Here is a 17539-nt window from a genome sequence, read left to right on the forward strand (position 1 = left end):
TTTTACAAAGAAATTGTAGAAATAATGAGAATTAACTTTAACAGGCATCTGAAAGTGAAAAAAATTAATTTTCTATGTTTGCTTTTTATTAACGTCTTGCAGATACACGGCCCAAAAGTCAAGTGAAAGGAACACTTATTTTTTCTTCTCCTGGGGTGGCTGCATTGCTCATTCATTCATTCAGTTAGTCATTTCATAAATATATATTGAGCATCTACTATGTTCTAGGTATTGTGATAATTACGGAGATACAGTGATGAAAAAATGTCGTCCTTATGGAAGAAGAGATGAGATTATACAAATACACAATTAATTTCTTCAGAAGGGTACAGGAAGACATGGAGCCTGAGGCCAGGATGCAGCAGCATCTCAGTGTGGGATTAGATTGAACCGAGTATGAATCCTGGTTTTGGCATTACTGGCTGGGTGACTAGGGCAAGTTACTTCATATCTCTGGGTTTCATTTCTCTTCAGAGCAGGATAACAATCACACCATAAGGCTGCCGTGAAGCTTTCATGATAGAACAAATAGAGCCTGACCTGCTCCACAGTGGGCGTTCAATCAATACCAGCTCCTTTCTCTCCTTCTTACATTAACCCTTCTCTGAAGCCGTCCAGAAGAATATGATATCTGGTGACATAATCAAGTTCCATATCCCAAAGTCCTTTTACCCTTTGCTTAGTTTCTTAAGTTCAGAATGTCCCTTAGAGGAGATAATCAATAAATGTTTACAGAACACCTCCCATATTACAGGTACTGGAGTCCTGGACTCCATTCCTTGTACTATTTCCAAGCTTCAGAAATTCTGATGTCAACGGCACCTGCTAAGAGACTTTTGTGGCCAAATAGGCATTCCATGAAAAGAAAAGTACTGATCTTCACAACCAAGAATGTCAGCAAAAACCTAGAAAGACAAGCTCCAAGAAGTCATGTACCCTAGCCCTCAGCCACAACTCAGCCCTCAGAGGGGTTAAGACTAGAATTCTAGGAAAGCTGAGGGAAGAAGGGAAAGAAAAGGACCACCAAAAGCAGCATCTCTGTTGCACGAGGCATTGAACTTGGAACTTTACATTTAATACTTCATTTGCTTCTCCCATTTTTCTTTATTAGATAAGGATACTGAGGCTCAGAGACTATAAGTAAGTAGCCCGACGTCCCACAGTGATGGAGCCCAGGGTTTGGTTGTCTCCAAAATGCATGCTCTCCCCACTACAGCAGACTATATTGTATTAACAACTCATGGTTATTGCTTGTTTCAATTTGCAATGCAGCGATTTAGTCATTTTAAATTAATCCTTGAAAAATCACCATGAGATTAAAATGCAAACCTCAACATAGCTAGAGCTCAATAGTGATTCTATATCAAAAATCACACAAATTGGTCCTACAAAAGTTCAGGTTCTCCTTAGAGGAAAAGTATTTCCGTTTCATTTCATATTTGTAATGTGAAAAATCGTTTCTTTTCCTTTTTCCTCATGAATATCAAAAGTCGACCATAGGGAGGCAGGAGGGCATAATGGAAAAAAAATGTTTTGGTTCTTTATAAACCCTGAGTCACTACGGCTCTTTTAGGAGCAGACCTTGGACTGGTAATAGTGGGTCTGTGAGCCTTGGGTCCCTATATGTAAAATGGGGCTCATGTCTACCTCTCACAGAGTAGCCATAAGGATTTAAAAGGAACCATGTATGTTAGCAGTCTGGCAGATTTTTATTATTCCCACTTAGAAATAAACAAGGTGAGCCCTTTCCCGGTTTGCAAAAGAGGATTTAGGGGACAATGGGTCACACAGGGAAATGGTTCATCAGTGGCAAAACCACCAGAGGGAATGCAAATTTTTTTAAATGGCAGGGGCAGGGGAGCTGGCACAACATGCAGATGGGAATTGGAGCTGGGGCTATAAAGAAGGCAGGGTTTTTTTCCCTAAACTATTTCTAAACTCAGTGATTATGGTTTTGAAAATTAAGAAATTATCGGAACTTTCAGGTACCTTAAATTGAAGTTCTTAAGGAATTCTCAGTCCTTAAAATAAAAAAATTTAAAAAATGAACCTAACCTAAGCAATAATTGTTATTATTATTTATAATAGCAAAACATTAGAAACAATCTAAATGTCTCTTAGTAGGGGAAGCACAGGTAAAGTGCTGTGGAGACTTCCAGTAAAATATGGTGGGTTAAATACATACGTAAATTTGTTATTTCTTTCTCCTGATACCATGCTCCCCCAACCCAGAAAAGTCACAGTAAAAGAATTTTAAAAGACATAAACCCCCAAGAACAGGAGAAAAGACAGCAATGAAAGAGAGATGTCAAATTTTTGGAAGTCAAAAAGCAGATGTTACTAAAGAAATGGTTCTCAACCTGGGTCATTTGTCTCCATGGGACATTTGACAATGCATGGAGATATTTTTGGTTGTCACAGCTGGAGGGGGGTGACTATCATCAGCTACAGTCACGAGTCACTTAATGATGGGGATAGGTTCTAAGAAATGCATCATTAGGCGATTTCATCATTGTTTGAACATCACAGAGCCTGCTACACACCTAGGCTATATGGTACTAATCTTATAGGACCACTGTGGTACATGGGGTCCATCATTGACCAAAACATCGTTATACCGCACATCAGTGCAGAGGGTAGAGCCCAGGACGCTGCTAAACATCCCACAACATATAAGACAGTCACACACAACAAAAAATTATCTGGCCCAAGCTGTCAAGGGTGCCTACTGAGGTCAAGAAACCAGAGGAGGCTGACTTGGCAGCCCAGAAAAGGCTGAACTCTAAAGCTGGGGCCTGGGAAAGGGCAGCAAGGACCAAGTTAACTCACACCAAAAAGGTTCAGGAATTAGAGACACTCAGAACTCAGAAGGCTAGGGGAAGGGTGCCAATAAAATAAGAGTATTTCAGGGCCGGCCCAGTCATGTAGCAGTTAAGTTCGTGCGCTCCACTTTGGCAGCCCAGGGTTCGAGGGTTCAGGTTCCAGACATGGACCTACACACCTCTCATTAGGCCATGTTGTGGTGGTGTCCCAACTACAAAACAGAGGAAGATTGCTACAGATGTTAGCTCAGGGACAATCTTCCTCAAGCAAAAAGAGGAGGATTGGCAACAGATGTTAGCTCAGAGTCAATCTTCCTCATCAAAAAAAAAAAAAAAAAGCAATCAAGAGCCTGAGTGGTGTTGATTCTCCATTTAATTCTATCACTATTTATAATTTGAGTAAAACATTTTGAAAATGTGTCTTAAGGCTAGGCTAGATATGTCATTTAGCTTGTTCAGAGGGCAAATGTTAACCTCTGCTCCCTCAGACTCAAGTTCATTGCTCCTAAGTCTTTAAGAGACGAGGGTGGAGGTCCTCACACTTACACCCACAAACACTTTCTTTTACTCCCTTAAAAGTGAATATAGAAAAAAAATAGAAAAAGAAAAGTGAATATAGAAATGTAGGTGCCGGCCTGGTGGCATAGTGGATAAGTTCACATACTCTACTTCAGTGGCCTGGGGTTTGCCGGTTCAGATCCTGGGTGCAGACCTATCACCACTCGTCAAGTCATGCTGTGGCAGCATCTCACATAACGTAGAGGAAGATTGGCACAGATGTTAGCTTAGCGATAATCTTCCTCAAGCAAAAAGAGGAAGATTGGCAATGGATGCTAGCTCAGGGCCAATCTTCATCACACACAAAAGTGAATACAGAAATATCGTATAGATGGTCCCCGACTTACAATGGTTCAAATTACAATTTTTCAGCTTTACAATGGTGCGAAAGCTACATGCGTTCCGTAGAAACCATACTTTGAATTGTGAATTTTGATCTTTTCCTGAGCTAGCAATATGCGGTACAATCCTTTTTTATGATACTGGGCAGTGGCAGCGAGCCGCAGCTCCCAGTCAGCCATGTGATCACGAAGATAAACAACCAATATGCTGACAACCGTTCTGTACCTATCCACCCACTGTTTTCCACTTTCAGTATAGTATTCAAAAAATTACATGAGATATTCAACACATTACTATAAAAAGGGCTTTGTGTTAGATAATTTTGCCCAACTGCAGACTAAGGGAAGTGTTCTGGGCGTGGCTAAGGTAGACTGGGCTAAGCTATGACGCTCAGTAAGTTAGGGTGCATTAAGTGCATTTTCGACTTATGATATTTTCAATTTAGGATGGATTTATCGGGATGCAACTCCATCATAAGTCAAGGAAGATCTGTAGAAGTATAATTCTACTTGAGTAAATCTACCCTAATAAAGAAATCTTTCTATGGAAAGTTCTTATACAGAAACATTTTATTTACAATAGCAAAAACTAAAAAGCACCTAAATACACAATAGTGAGCGAATAGCTAAGTAAACTACATAGCAAATGGAATATTATGCAGCCAACAAAATAATTCTTATGAATGAAATGGAAAAATGCTGATGTAACAGGTGATTTTAAGATGTAAAAAATACATTCTAAAATGACTAGAATGAGGCATCAACATGTTAATAGGTAATTACCTTTAAGAAGTATGAATAATGATCCCTCCTTGTCTTTATACTTTCTATACTTTTCAAATATTTTCTATTTAATTTTGCTTTTAAAATGCATTATTTTTATAATGGGAAAAAGACATCTTTTTTATTTTATTTTAAAACAAGTGAAAAACAAATAAAAGTAAAAATTTGTTTCTTTTGCTCCAAGTACTCACATTCTCAGGTATGCTGGGAAGTTCTCTGGTATCAGGCACAGTAAAATAAGAATGCTGGAAAAGAAAGGCAAAAGCTATTTATTTTTGCAAAAATATGCAACAAGCACATTATTCAGAAATCAGGTAAATGATCTAAAGATAATTCCTTACTCAGATGAGGAAACAGGGTTTTACTCATAGGAAATGTCTATGGAATATTTTCTTTGGTTAATGTTGGATTGAAGTCAGATGCATTAAATCATCAGTTCAGTTGATGGAATTCTTTTCTATGAGAGAGAAACTTCTTTGGGAGATATAAATGAACAGCTCAAAGAGGGTAAAGGCTAAATTCCCATACAACATTTGCAGGTTTCTGATCACATGAAAGCTGCAGGCTTCATAATTTATTGTTCAATGAGGCAAGTGGACGCTAGGGACCAAATATCTCTAGGTTCACTCAGCAATGGTCTTAACCAACAAAACCTGCCATTTCATTTCAGCGTCTGAGATTCTATACGCCTACAAGCTGCAGGCGAAATCTGCTCCAAAGGCCCAAGTGATGTTAAGGACAATTCTAGCTGAAGGACTGCTGCACCGAGGCCAGCACAGATGGCTAACAGTGGAGAAACTCTCTCTGCTATGCAGGCTCTGCAAATAGGCCCCAGACTTCCAGCGCCATCTCCAGTGAAAGGAACCAAGACTCACTGGAGTTGAAAACCTGCCCTATTCAAAGAACTTTTAAGAGGGCATCTTCAGGTATGTAATAAGTATGTGCCCCTGAGTTAAATGAGAGCAGGATGAACTGATAACACCTCCTCTGTGCTACAAAAGACTCAGAGAACAATGGCAAGCAGGAATGGAAAGAGCCTGGTGCTGGCCAATTAAAGATGAGGTTGTGCAAAGGCCAGGAAAGGTCACATGCAGAGAAGGTCAGCTGAGCCATGGCCTAAGTTCAAACCTGGACCCCAAGTGACATTTCAGGAAGCACCCCACTCCCATTCTTGGACAACTGCAAAATAAGTAGCTGTCTAGAAAAATGAGTTGCATAGGTTTCCTTAAATGAAAGGCCCAGGGAACAAATGCAATAATGACGATAACAACAATAATAGATGAGCTATATGGCTAATACTCAACAGATATTTACTGAACACTTGCTACACTGAAGGCTTTATGCCAGGTACTTTGTAACTATTATCTCTAAATTCCATAACATATTTTAAGATAAATATTATCTCCAGATTACAAGCGGGTAAATTAAGGCTTAGAGAGGTAAAGTAACTTGTTAAGGTCACACAACTAACAGATAACAGAACTAGGATTGAAACCAGGTTTGGCTAACTAGAGCTATGCTCTTTCCGTTATAACAGACTGCTATATCTATGCTTTTTATGGGAAAATTATAGCTAAAGCCACTTGTATTAAAATAATAAACTAAAAAGTAAAAACCAGGCCAGCCCAGTGGCACAGCGGTTAAGTTCACACGTTCCACTTCGGCAGCCTGGGGTTCGCCCGTTCAGATCCTGGGGGCAGACATGGCACCACTTGTCAAGCCATGCTGTGGCAGGCATCCCACATATAAAGTAGAGGAAGATGGTCACAGATGTTAGTTCAGGGCTAGTCTTCCTTAGCAAAAAGAGGAGGATTGGTGGCAGATGTTAGTTCAGGGCTAATCTTCCTCAAAAAAAAAAAAAAAGTAAAAAACAAAATTACAGGGCTGGCCCAGTGGTGTAGTCGTTAAGTTTGCATGCTCCACTTCAGTGGCCCAGGGTTTGCAGGTTCAGACCCCAGGTGCAGACCTACATACCGCTCATCAAGCCACGCCGTGGTGGCATCCCACATACAAAATAGAGGAAGACTGCCACGGATGTTAACTCAGCAACAATCTTCCTCAAGCAAAAAGAGGAAGATTGGCAATAAATGATAGCTCAGGGCCAGTCTTCCTCAACAACAACAAGAAAATATATATATACACATGTATATAAATATAAAGGTAACTTTTAACAAAACCTTCTGCAATGCATTATTCCAAAATCTGTGTCTGTGCCAAAGTATTACCTAGTAAGTATTAAAATAGAGACTATGTCGCATGGAAACTAGTTAATAATTAGTTCAATTTAACAATGAGGATTAAAATAGTAAAAGTAAAATATAAGGTTAAATTTGACACCATAAGATACTAATTTCTATACCAAATGGCTAAAGGGGAGTCCCAGGAAATGTTTGGTAATGGATGTTTCACAAAGTAATGGTTGGCACAGTAAGGGAGAAAGAACAGGGACCAGAGAGGCAGCCACTTAATACTTATGCGATTTTAGGCAACTTCACTTTGTAGCTCAGAACCTCAGTTTTTGAATCTGTAAATGGGAAGTGTAACTAACATCTACTTCAGAACTGTTGTGAAGAATAAATGCTATACAGTCATGTGCTGCACAACGATGTTTCGGTCAACGATGGACCACATAAATGATCCCATAAGATCGGTACCATATAGCCTAGGTATGTAGCAGGCTGTACCATTCAGGTTTCTGAAAGTAAACTCTATGGTGTTTGCGCAAGGATGAAATTGCCTAATGACATATTTCTCAGAATGTATCCCTGTCATTAAGTGATGCATGACTATATAGGTGAAGTGCCTAGCATTCCATAAATGGTATTTCAATAGAAAATTATTATTGCTCTACACTGCTAGTATACATTTCATTTTTTCACAATCACCTATATCAGCTACACAGAAATATTCCCTTGTGACCAAAGACAAAAAGTCCAGCATTGCCATTTTATCAACATTTCAGGCCTTATAATCCAGATAAGACTAGCTCTTCAAAATCAGAAATGCAACATGGTGAGAGGACTTCCTCATGAACAGGAAAGGAAAATATATCTGCCTTTACAGATGCAATGGATTGTAAATAGTGAGCCAATGCAATTCCAAAACCAAGTAGTCCCCGGGCTGTCCTTTGAGATTCTGTCTTGCTCCATTGCCCATGAAACGCTGAGACCAGAGGAGGTCAGAAACATTCCTAGAAACCACTGGCATGAAACAGCTGCACTCCCTCAACAGGTCCTCCTGCCCCTGTGATTGCTTGTCCTTGAGGGCTGGCAGGCACTCAGGGGAAGGAGTGGCCCTTCCTCCCCAGCAGCTGGTGACCCAGTCAGGCTACTCCACAGCTACCTGTCGGATGTCATTACAGACTGAAGCGGAGAGATTAAGCTGCTTGGGACAGAGACAAAGGCAAGGTTGCCTAGCTATATGGCAATGACTGGGCAGGTTTAAAGCTCATTTTTTCATCTTTTCCAGACAATCTTCCATAAGCAAATTTTTGGAATTTTAAGGAAGCAATTTCTTCCTTAAGCAATTTCTTTCTTCTCTTTCTTTCAATACTCATGGCCTAGTGGAAAGAACGTCATCTTTGAAGTTATCCCTCGGTTTGAAAACCCCAATCTTCTCACTTATTAACCACACAACCTTGGATAGGCAAGTAACTTTTCCTCTCTAAACATCATCTATGAGATGAGAATGGTAATATATATCTTGTAGAATTGCTTTGAACATTAGAGACACATACTTGGCATAAATTAGGAACTTAATAAATAGTAGATCTATTATAAGTTATTGGTACTAAAATTGCTTCTAATTTGATCATCACAAAAAAACTTACAAGAAATATTCATTTTCTTTAAGAGGGTAAATATCAAGGTCACCACTGAATATTAACACTGAACCTGGTTCTAGTGAAGCTGAAGACAAAACTCTTTAAATGTTCAGACCACACAACATTGGGGAAATAGCCCCTAGATAATCAATAGCCAGCCAAAGGGTATCCATTAGAGTATTCTGATGAAGGTGGCAACAGGGGTTTGACCCAGGGAATTAGACAATTCTTGTAATCGAAATGTGGAAAAGATCCCCTATTCTGATGCCTTATGTGATAGATGAGGAAATTGAAGCCCAGGAAGTTAAAGGTTTTGATAATCATCACTCAGGTCAGCGGGAAAACTACAACCAGGATTGAAATCTCCCAATTTGCAATTCAGAGGATTTTTCACCCTAGCACACTACAGAACATATAGTTTGTATTTAAAGGAGTTCAAAGGAGCAATTATTACTGTAGGCCAGGGACCATGCTAAGCACTCTCCATCCCTGTCCTCCAGGGGCATACAGTCCAGTGGGGGAGATGGGAAAACAGACTGGTCGAATGTGGTGTTACTAAGATGTGTAAAAGTGTACAAGACGGTTGGGGCAAGGTAGAAAATCTCAGTTAAGCTTGGTGGGTGTCAAGGAGAAAATTTCTCTGGAAATAAAATCTGAGTTTAGTTCTGAAGGATGAATATGAGTTATCCTGGTAAACAGAGGAGAGGCAGTGTTGAAGGTGTAGGGGGCGACAGGATGGGCTCCAGCAAAAGGGCACACACAGCAGTGCTGGGGGGTAAAGTATGAGTTAGGGAGCCCGGGGACAGGGGCTGAGAGGGGAGGCAGAGGCCAGCCGTCTCATTCCAAACCCAGCATCTGCCATCCAGTAGATGCTAATGATGGGATGACAGCCAGGAAGAGAGGTGCCTGAGGACATTTGGGACCCATTCCTTATGGAATACCAAAGAAAGGAAGAAATTCCACTCCCTCGCCTGTCTTGAGCCCAGAGGTTTCAGAGTATTAGGGAGTAGAGGTGGGGAAGGTGCAGACGACAAAAGATGATTGATTCTCTTTGGCTAACTCCTTCTTACTGTTATCAACAAAATGATTTCTCAGTGATTGCTAATATTCTGCCCCGACTTACCACGCTGAGATGAACAGACACTCCTGGGTCAGGGATAGGAAGTTTATGCAGAGTTTCAAGAAGCTCATTCCACTGACTCTCCTGAAAGAAATAAAAGGCCTAAGTAACAAAAGCAACGCTGAGCCCTTAGGCAGAGACCTGCATACACAGTGAGCTGGGGGCCCTCAGGCCTGAGGGGGCTAGGGAGATGCTGGCCCCAGCACAGAAACAGGTTTGATACTCAAGCAGTGTCGGACAAAAGACACTGCTTATGGCTCAATATAAGAGCCAAATAGATCCTCCCACACCAAATTTGACATTTTCTACTCAGTGAGACACCTACCATGACCGCCTTTTATGGATCATATACCATAAGCTCTCAGCACATCTATTCTCTCAACTCCATAGCAACAACTTTTAAAAGCAAACAATCCTAGCTTACAGAGCGGGGGTGGTTGGGAGAAATAACGATGACACTATAGATCTTGTCTTCATCATCATTATCCACAATTAATTTTATTGAGTGTTCACTGGATACACACCGCAGCCTCCAATTATGGAAAGTTAAAAATGAACCACGTACAATAGCATGCAATATAGGATGGTGGCTGTGCATTTTAATTAGTGAAATTGAGCCACAGAGTGAAATACAAAGCAGTACAAATTACTCAATTGAAAACAGATTCACCTTTAAAGTGCTCAAAAGAACATTGCTTACAGAATTATTCAAAAGCCATTTCTCCCACCCTCTGGAATTCTCTGTGCTAATATAATAGGAATAAGCTTACATTTGTATCTAATTGTTATCTGTTTGATCTTCAAAACTACCCTACTTTACAGATTGAAAACTGAGGCTCTGAAGGGTGAAGCAACTTGGCTCAAATCAGCTAGTTAGTAAGTTGCACAGCCAGGAACTAAATGCAGGTTTTCTGTGATCAGGCACAGAGCCCTCTCTGCTGCTCTGTAGCTGTCTTTGGTAGTGAATTTAAGGAGAGGAAAAAGAGGATGAGCCCACATTAAAAGTCTGTTTCAATCTGAACTCTGATACTCAAGTTTCTCACAGAGGAGAGAAATGAACATGTGCACACACATGCATGTTTAATTTTGCTCTGAAACAATCTCAAATTTACCGAATAATTGTAGGACAGTACAAAAACTTTTTAGTTCCTAAACTATTTGAGAGTGAGTTGCCCGCATTATGCCCCATCATCCATAAATACAAAAGACATTCTCCCACATAATCACAATTAGTCACCAAAATCAGGAAATTAACATTGATACCACACTGTCATCTAATCCTCAGATCCCATAAAGTTTTGTCAATTGTGCCAATAATGTCCTTGATAGCAAAATAATTCAGTTCAGACTCACATGTTGCCTTTAATTATTATGACTCTGTAGTCTTCATCAGTTTGGAAAGTTCTTGAGTGTTTCCTAGATTTGTATGAATTTGACAATGAGACCAGCCATTTTGTAGAGTAAAATCTCAATTGTCTGATGATTTCTATCAATTTAGATTTCAGTTAGTCCCACTGCTGATGATGTTCACTTTGATCATTTGATTAATTCATCAGATGTCTCCTGTGAGGTTACTCATTTTTCCTTTTGTGTTTCATAAGCATTTTGTGGAGCAATATTTTATATAAATATCCCATTCCTCACGAAACTTTTAATTTATCTATGTACTTATTTAGATCAGTATGGACACATGGTTTCCTGTTTTATTCAATGGATTGTAATCCTTTGCTATCATTATTTGTTTTGATGCTCAAATAGTCCCAGATGTGACCAGTGGGAACCCTTTGCCCCTTCAAGCTCATCTTTGTGTCTTTCTGACATGTCCTCCTCATGTCTTGAGCACTTCCTTAATTTTTGGCTCAAAAAGATTTTCCAGGTTTATCTTATACTTTCCCTGCCCCAGCCCTGGAATTAGATATTTCTTCAGGCTCCTTTTAGTGGAAAACAGGTTTTAGAAACCAGGATTTGGGCGCTAAGTGTCCTCACTGCTACTTGGGTATTGCTGATCCAACACCCTTTCAGTGGCTAGAGCCAGGGGATGTATTACATACAGAGACCCACTATACACATTTACATCTCTATTCATTTCTATATCACATCTACTGAAAGCCATGATTCATACCAATGGCTCTAATCCCATTCCAGCATAGGAATCAGTCTAGTTTCCTCCCTTTACATATTTGTAGTTAATTCTACAAAAGTGAAAAATATTGCCCCTATTTTCTTAAAATAAACCTTTACTTATTTGTATGTAACCAATCTTTTATCACTGTCCCTACCTCCCTTTCCACCTAGATGCCCTCCTTGCCCTGATCCAACATTGACATCCCGTGCTGGGCCACCACTGTCTACCTCCTTCAACAAAAAATGCCCTCCCCTCCCCAGGCTCCAACACTCCAATGTTGGGCCACTGCTGCTTCCCTCTTTCCCATTGTGGATCCCTCTAGATCCCAGTAAACTTCTGACATCAAGTGCTGAGCCACTTCCACCACCGTCCCACATAAACAACCACCTTGTCTCTCAGGCTCTGACACCCTCAGCCAGGCTGCTCCCTGGCTCAGATGCCCTTCTCATCCCTGCCATCCCTTCCACAGGGATGATGCCCTCATTGCCCCATTCAGGGTGTGACAACCATGCTGGGTCAAAGACTCAAACAGACACCCTCATCACGTAGCTTAGGCTCTGATACTCCATGCTGAGTTGTCACGGTCACTCCCCACCCCTCTAATTGAAGCCTGCCATGTCCAACCTTCCCCACAACTTTTGGACTTTGGGAGGGGGTTCTGTTTCTTTTAATAATAGCTCTTTCCTCCTGTTCGAATCTGATGACCCATCCCTTGCAAATAATTGAGCAGTTGTAGGTAGATTCCCTACAATCTGTGTCATAATTCCTTTAGCTAGAAGAAATTTAATAAAAAAAAGTCCTGGGTACAAGGAACCAGACTCCACTAAAACACATGACTGATCTCAGTGTCCAACACTCTGAGAGGCAGGGTCCTTACTGGGGCAACGGTCCAGAGGATTGGTACATCAATTTTACAGGGTAATAATCCTGTCTCCCCTACTTGTAGGTTGTACCTATCCAGCCTTTCCTCTATGACAAGACATGTTTTTAAAAGTTAACTAAGTTTGTTTTCTTTTTAAACTGACTGGAGGATAAAATGGAAGGAAAAATATGTCAAGAAAAAATATGTGAGTCAATCTCCAGTTCTAAGACTGTTAAGAGTCTGCATGTTATAGAATTTTATTTACTAATGACATCCTTCAAATCTGAGTGAAAACCTGAATGTTTGACTAATGTGAACTGTGAATCAGAAATCGACGAACAGTCCCACGGTGGCCTTCTAACTCATTCATCAAAGAGTAAATCATTTCTTTTATGACAGAATGCCCTGATACCTAAGCATCCTTTCAGGGTGAACATAGTGATCTAGGGAGCCATTTCTATTAGTTATTCTTTCCATTTACTGTGGCCTCTGGAATACATTGGCTGGTGAGTAAATCTAACTTGAAGGAAAGATTTATCCATTATACACACAATTTCCACCTTTTCTCCAAAACAGCATTTTCCAAAGTGTGTTCCAGGAAACGCTGGTATCTCAGAATGTTAATATCTGGTATGGAATAAAAAGGATTTGGGGGCCAAATGAGATGGGAAACCCCAAGTAACACAGATTTGTCACTGCAGGATTCCTCAGAGCATACATTACGCGACTCTTAAGGAGATCCAAACAAAAAACAGTTTTCCCTCTCCCCAACCCCAATATTACTGAACTGTGGTACCCTTCTTAATGGCGCATTTCTCAGTACTATTGTTCTACAGAAAACATCAGGGGAACAATTTCTCTAACATTTCATAATAATGTATCACTTTAACTAAAAATCTTAGGCCTTTTACAAAAAGAGAAAATGTAAGAAGTTAGATATATGGACAAATGTTCAACTCATCAATAATCAAAGAAATGCAATTAAAACAATGAGACTTGTTCACTTGTCAAATAAAGAATGAATTCAACAAATGATACTGGTGAGAGTATGGAGACCAAGACACTCTTGTACATTGCTAGTAAAGGGTATCTTTTAAGAAAACAGTACAATTCTTTTGCAAAGCAATTTGGTAAATGTTTTAAAAATGTTTGACCTTAAAATGCTCCTCTTAAGGAAACGACCCTAAATGAAGAAAATGCTTTATGTGCAAAGATGCTAATGGCTGTATTTACAACAGTGGAAAAACTTCAAATAATAAAAATTCCCAACAATAGAGAAACATTTCAGCAAATCAAAGTACATGACACAATGCTATGCAGCCATGAAAAATATTTACAACATTTTTACCAGCATGAGAGAAATGCTTCTGTTACTATGGCACCTGAAAAATGTGGGCTACAAAAGTCTAGCTATAGCTCCACTTGACCCTTGACATCCATGGAAGATACTTCAGCATATCATTTCTTCCAAAGTACAGGAAGGTATAGCTGAACTTTTTAAGTAGTTCTCAAACCCTTAAAAAAAGTCACTGTGAAAGCACAACAAAGCCTTAGTGAAACGGGACTCGGGACAGCTGGCTAGGTCACTTGCCAGTTAAGTGTGTTACTCACAAATTCCAGCTTTGCCGTATGACATGAACAATTCAAACTTGTGCCTCAGCAAAATCATAATTTAATACATGTCATGAACTTGGAGGCCTGCTTGGGAATATTAGGTATTGTGAATATTAACTCTCTGAATGCTAAAGGTCTATTTTTTATTTAACTCAAAAAGTAAAGGAAGAAAACATCTCCAAATGCTAGAAATACTTATTTTAGGGAGGGGGGGCACTTATCAGGAGTGATTTTTCTCCCTCTTCCTACTATTTTCTGAATTTTCCAAACTTTCTATAATAGGTATGCATTACTTTTTTGGTAAATGTTTTGATGAAATATAAGGCATGTATTACTTTCATAATCATAAAAATTAAAGTTGACTTGTTAAAAAGAATAAAATAAAAGGCAAATACCTGTCCTTTTGTCGTGTAATCTGCCAAGATGTTAAGTAGCTTATAAAATACTTCGAACCAGGGGAGATAGCTGGGGGAAGAAGAGGAAACATATGAAATATTAGTATGCATGTCAAAAAATTTAACCAGGAGCTAATTCAAGACTGGTACATTTCAGTTTTTCTCTATATCCTGAAGAGTCTCCCGGTCATAGGCTATGCTGGAAACACAGACTAGTAAAATGCTAATTATTTCTAGGATTTTAAAAAATTGCCTGGGTGAGGCAAAGGACTGAATATCCATTATAAATTATTCCCATGCCTCAGAGCTAGAACAGGCTCATAGAGAAGAAATTCAAAGCAGACTCTGCAATCAGGAACCGTCTCTGAATAGCCCCCGAGGCCTCTCCCACCACACCTACTCTTTCCAGGAAAGCTTCTATTCAAGTTTCTCATGATTGGACACACACAGCCACACGCACATATAGCACCTCACTGCTGCCATCTGCAAGGTGTCTCAAAGGCCCCATGAGCCGAAAGCACTCATACTGTTACATCAAACATTCTACCTAAAATGAACCCTCTCTATACTTATTACAGGATGAGCTCTTATTCTCCATCCCTACTGCCCTCCACTGGGTCCTGACCATCACACCCCTTAAGTCCTGCAGCAGCTGGTCCTGACCTTACTCTGCCCTCTGTGCGGCTCTTAGAATGGTCTTACAAAATGCAAATCTAAGTAGCACATTGGATTAAATTCCTGCAATGGTGCCCCATCACTAGAGGACTTCTTAGGATGGTGTTTGGGGCTCTTCACTGTGTGGTCCGTGACTGTCTTCTCTCTACTTACCCACATACACACTCCTCTCATTGCAGCCTCACTCTGAGAATGTCCAGGCATCCTCAAGCCTGCCTGAGCCTGCAAACACTTGGCCCTTTTCTCTCTGTGACCTTCATGGTCTAGTCTAGCTGATTTCTACTCATCCTCCTAACAGTCCCCTACCCTTTCCCTGTCCCAGCCTCTCACGCCCTAATTCCCTCCTCTCTGTGCTGCCCTGGTCACAGTATACTCCTGTTATAACATTCCACACACCACGTGGCACTCAATAGCATGTCAGTCTTTCCAACTGACTGTCCGCAAACAGAGAGGAAGGACCACGTCTTTCCTCACTTTGTTTGCCCAGGGCCAAGCTCAGAGCCTGGCATGCCCTCAGAGTTCAGTGTTGACTGAACAAACGGAACGAAACAAAGACTAAGAGCAAAGGCACATTAGTGCTAGAGAATTGTTAAAATACATCCCCACTCCTGAGAAGTTTTGTCACTTAATTTAAATGGCTTTGTTCTCCATAGGAAACTTTTCCAAAGCGACATCAAATAGTCCTGGAGAAGAGTGTCGTACCAAGTGCCTGCCGTCCCGCTCACTTCCGCCCTGCTGAGCTAAGTGTCCGCTAGTGATAGAGCCGGACACAAAGTGGAGTGCTGATGCTGTACGACTCCCTCCCGCCAGGCAGAGGGAAATCAGCACCCTGTACAGATTACCAGCTGTACTGCGGAGGGTAATAAATGAAGTGAGAGGCAATAGAGAGGACAGATAAAGTGCACAGCTCTCTATCATTACGTCTGTCTGAAGCCAGCACATGCTACTGTAAAATTTAAGTAGCTTATCAAAATATACTGATAAGCAACTTAACTTTTCACTTCTATGACAGCATTATCACTTATGTTAATATGTTTCAATCAGCTCTGGCAGCTGCATATTGACTATTACAGAGCAAATGACTGCTGCCACTTTACACGGCATTTACTTTGGCAGAGCAATGTAAACATTCAAGAGGGATTAGGGAGGAGATAAGTTTCTCCCTTCCTATTCTGTTAAATAAACCTCGGCAGAGTTAAAAGCCATTATAGTTGGAACAATAAATCCCCTCAGAAGAAAACTCTTGCCCAGATTAGAGGACTCTTAGTAAACAAATTCAACCAAGGATTACAAAGATTTTTTTTCCTGAAAGAAAAAATACCACTAGTTAAATCCAGCAATTGAAAGTCCGGAAAGTGAGGGGAAAAAATGCAAGAGGAGAAAATATTTTCTTGTAAGGAAACCATGGCCTCAAGTAAATGAGCGACGAGCTAAAGTCACTTTAGGAATACTTCACGAAGTGAGCTGGGGCAGGCTGGATTCTGATTATTTAGGACTGTGGTATATACACAGAAGCAGTTTTGGCCACTAGGTTCAAGTGACCAACATAGCAGGGCCCGGAACCTCGAGCCTCTGCGTCCTCCCCTTCTGTGAGGATGCAGGAAGGTGACATGATAGGACCACCTGGCCCCTAGCAGACAGCACCCAGGTTCTCACACTCAGCCTCAATCTCACCAAATCGATTCTTTTTGGCTACGCTAAGCAAAACCCTCAGCCAGAGGAGGTTCTGTAGTTACCCTGGAAATCAGCCATTTCGTTCTCCCTTCGGCCTGACCAGACACAACTGTTCCCCACATGTTGTCCCCTGTGCACTGACAGATGAATATCTAGTGATGGCAGTGTTAAGGTCTTGAAACCAAAACCCAGCTGTCTTCTTCTTCAAAGGATCCCTCGTTTCCCCTGTTGCGAGGCCAGGGTTCACAGCTGAACTTTATCCAGTGGCGTTTCCTGTACTGCTTCATTAGTGCTGGCACAACAGCTTCGCGCTGCCTGCGAGGTTGCAGGTGAGGATATGGAGACCCTCCACTCCATTTTGTGCTTGTCTGTCATCATGGAGTAAACACTGCTTCCCCATCTAGAGACAGGAAACAAACGCTCCATTACCCAGCTCCTCCCTGGACATCTGAAGGAGTTCCCAACATGGCTGAGCCTGCTGCACCTTTATACAACTTTATACAACTGCTCACATCCTCAATGGCAGAGCATCACTGTGTAGTGGGCTCAGTCTAAGGCTCGGGCCAAAAAGACAAATAACAAAGGGTCCCTTCATTCAAGAAGGTCATGGTCCTGGTGGGAAAGAGAGATCTATACAACAAAGAGCAATAGTTTGGGTGGGGGGAGCTAGAACTCTTTCCCAAGTGTTTTATATAGCTTAGACTTTTGGAACAATCTATAGATGGAGCATTATCATGACCCAATCAG

The 17539-nt window shown here is 40.8% G+C and overlaps 1 protein-coding gene across 27 annotated transcripts in view; it reads right to left on the bottom strand.

The window, feature by feature from the left end:
* Window positions 1–17539, bottom strand: part of DENND1A (DENN domain containing 1A) — a 513391-nt gene that overhangs the window by 257985 nt on the left and 237867 nt on the right. For 25 of the 27 annotated variants that reach the window (XM_070596419.1, XM_070596426.1, XM_070596409.1 and 22 more), the window contains 3 exons: window positions 14444–14513; window positions 9451–9531; window positions 4696–4749 (listed from right to left, as the gene is read on the bottom strand). In XM_070596419.1, the coding sequence (XP_070452520.1) occupies window positions 4696–4749; window positions 9451–9531; window positions 14444–14513 (205 nt within the window). Of the gene's footprint in view, window positions 1–4695; window positions 4750–9450; window positions 9532–14443; window positions 14514–16854; window positions 17193–17539 lie in introns of those variants that run through there. The other 2 variants (XM_070596435.1, XM_070596430.1) reach the window with 2 other exon arrangements.

Source organism: Equus przewalskii, chromosome 26 (genome assembly GCF_037783145.1).
Source record: "Equus przewalskii isolate Varuska chromosome 26, EquPr2, whole genome shotgun sequence".
Classification (NCBI taxonomy): domain Eukaryota; kingdom Metazoa; phylum Chordata; class Mammalia; order Perissodactyla; family Equidae; genus Equus; species Equus przewalskii.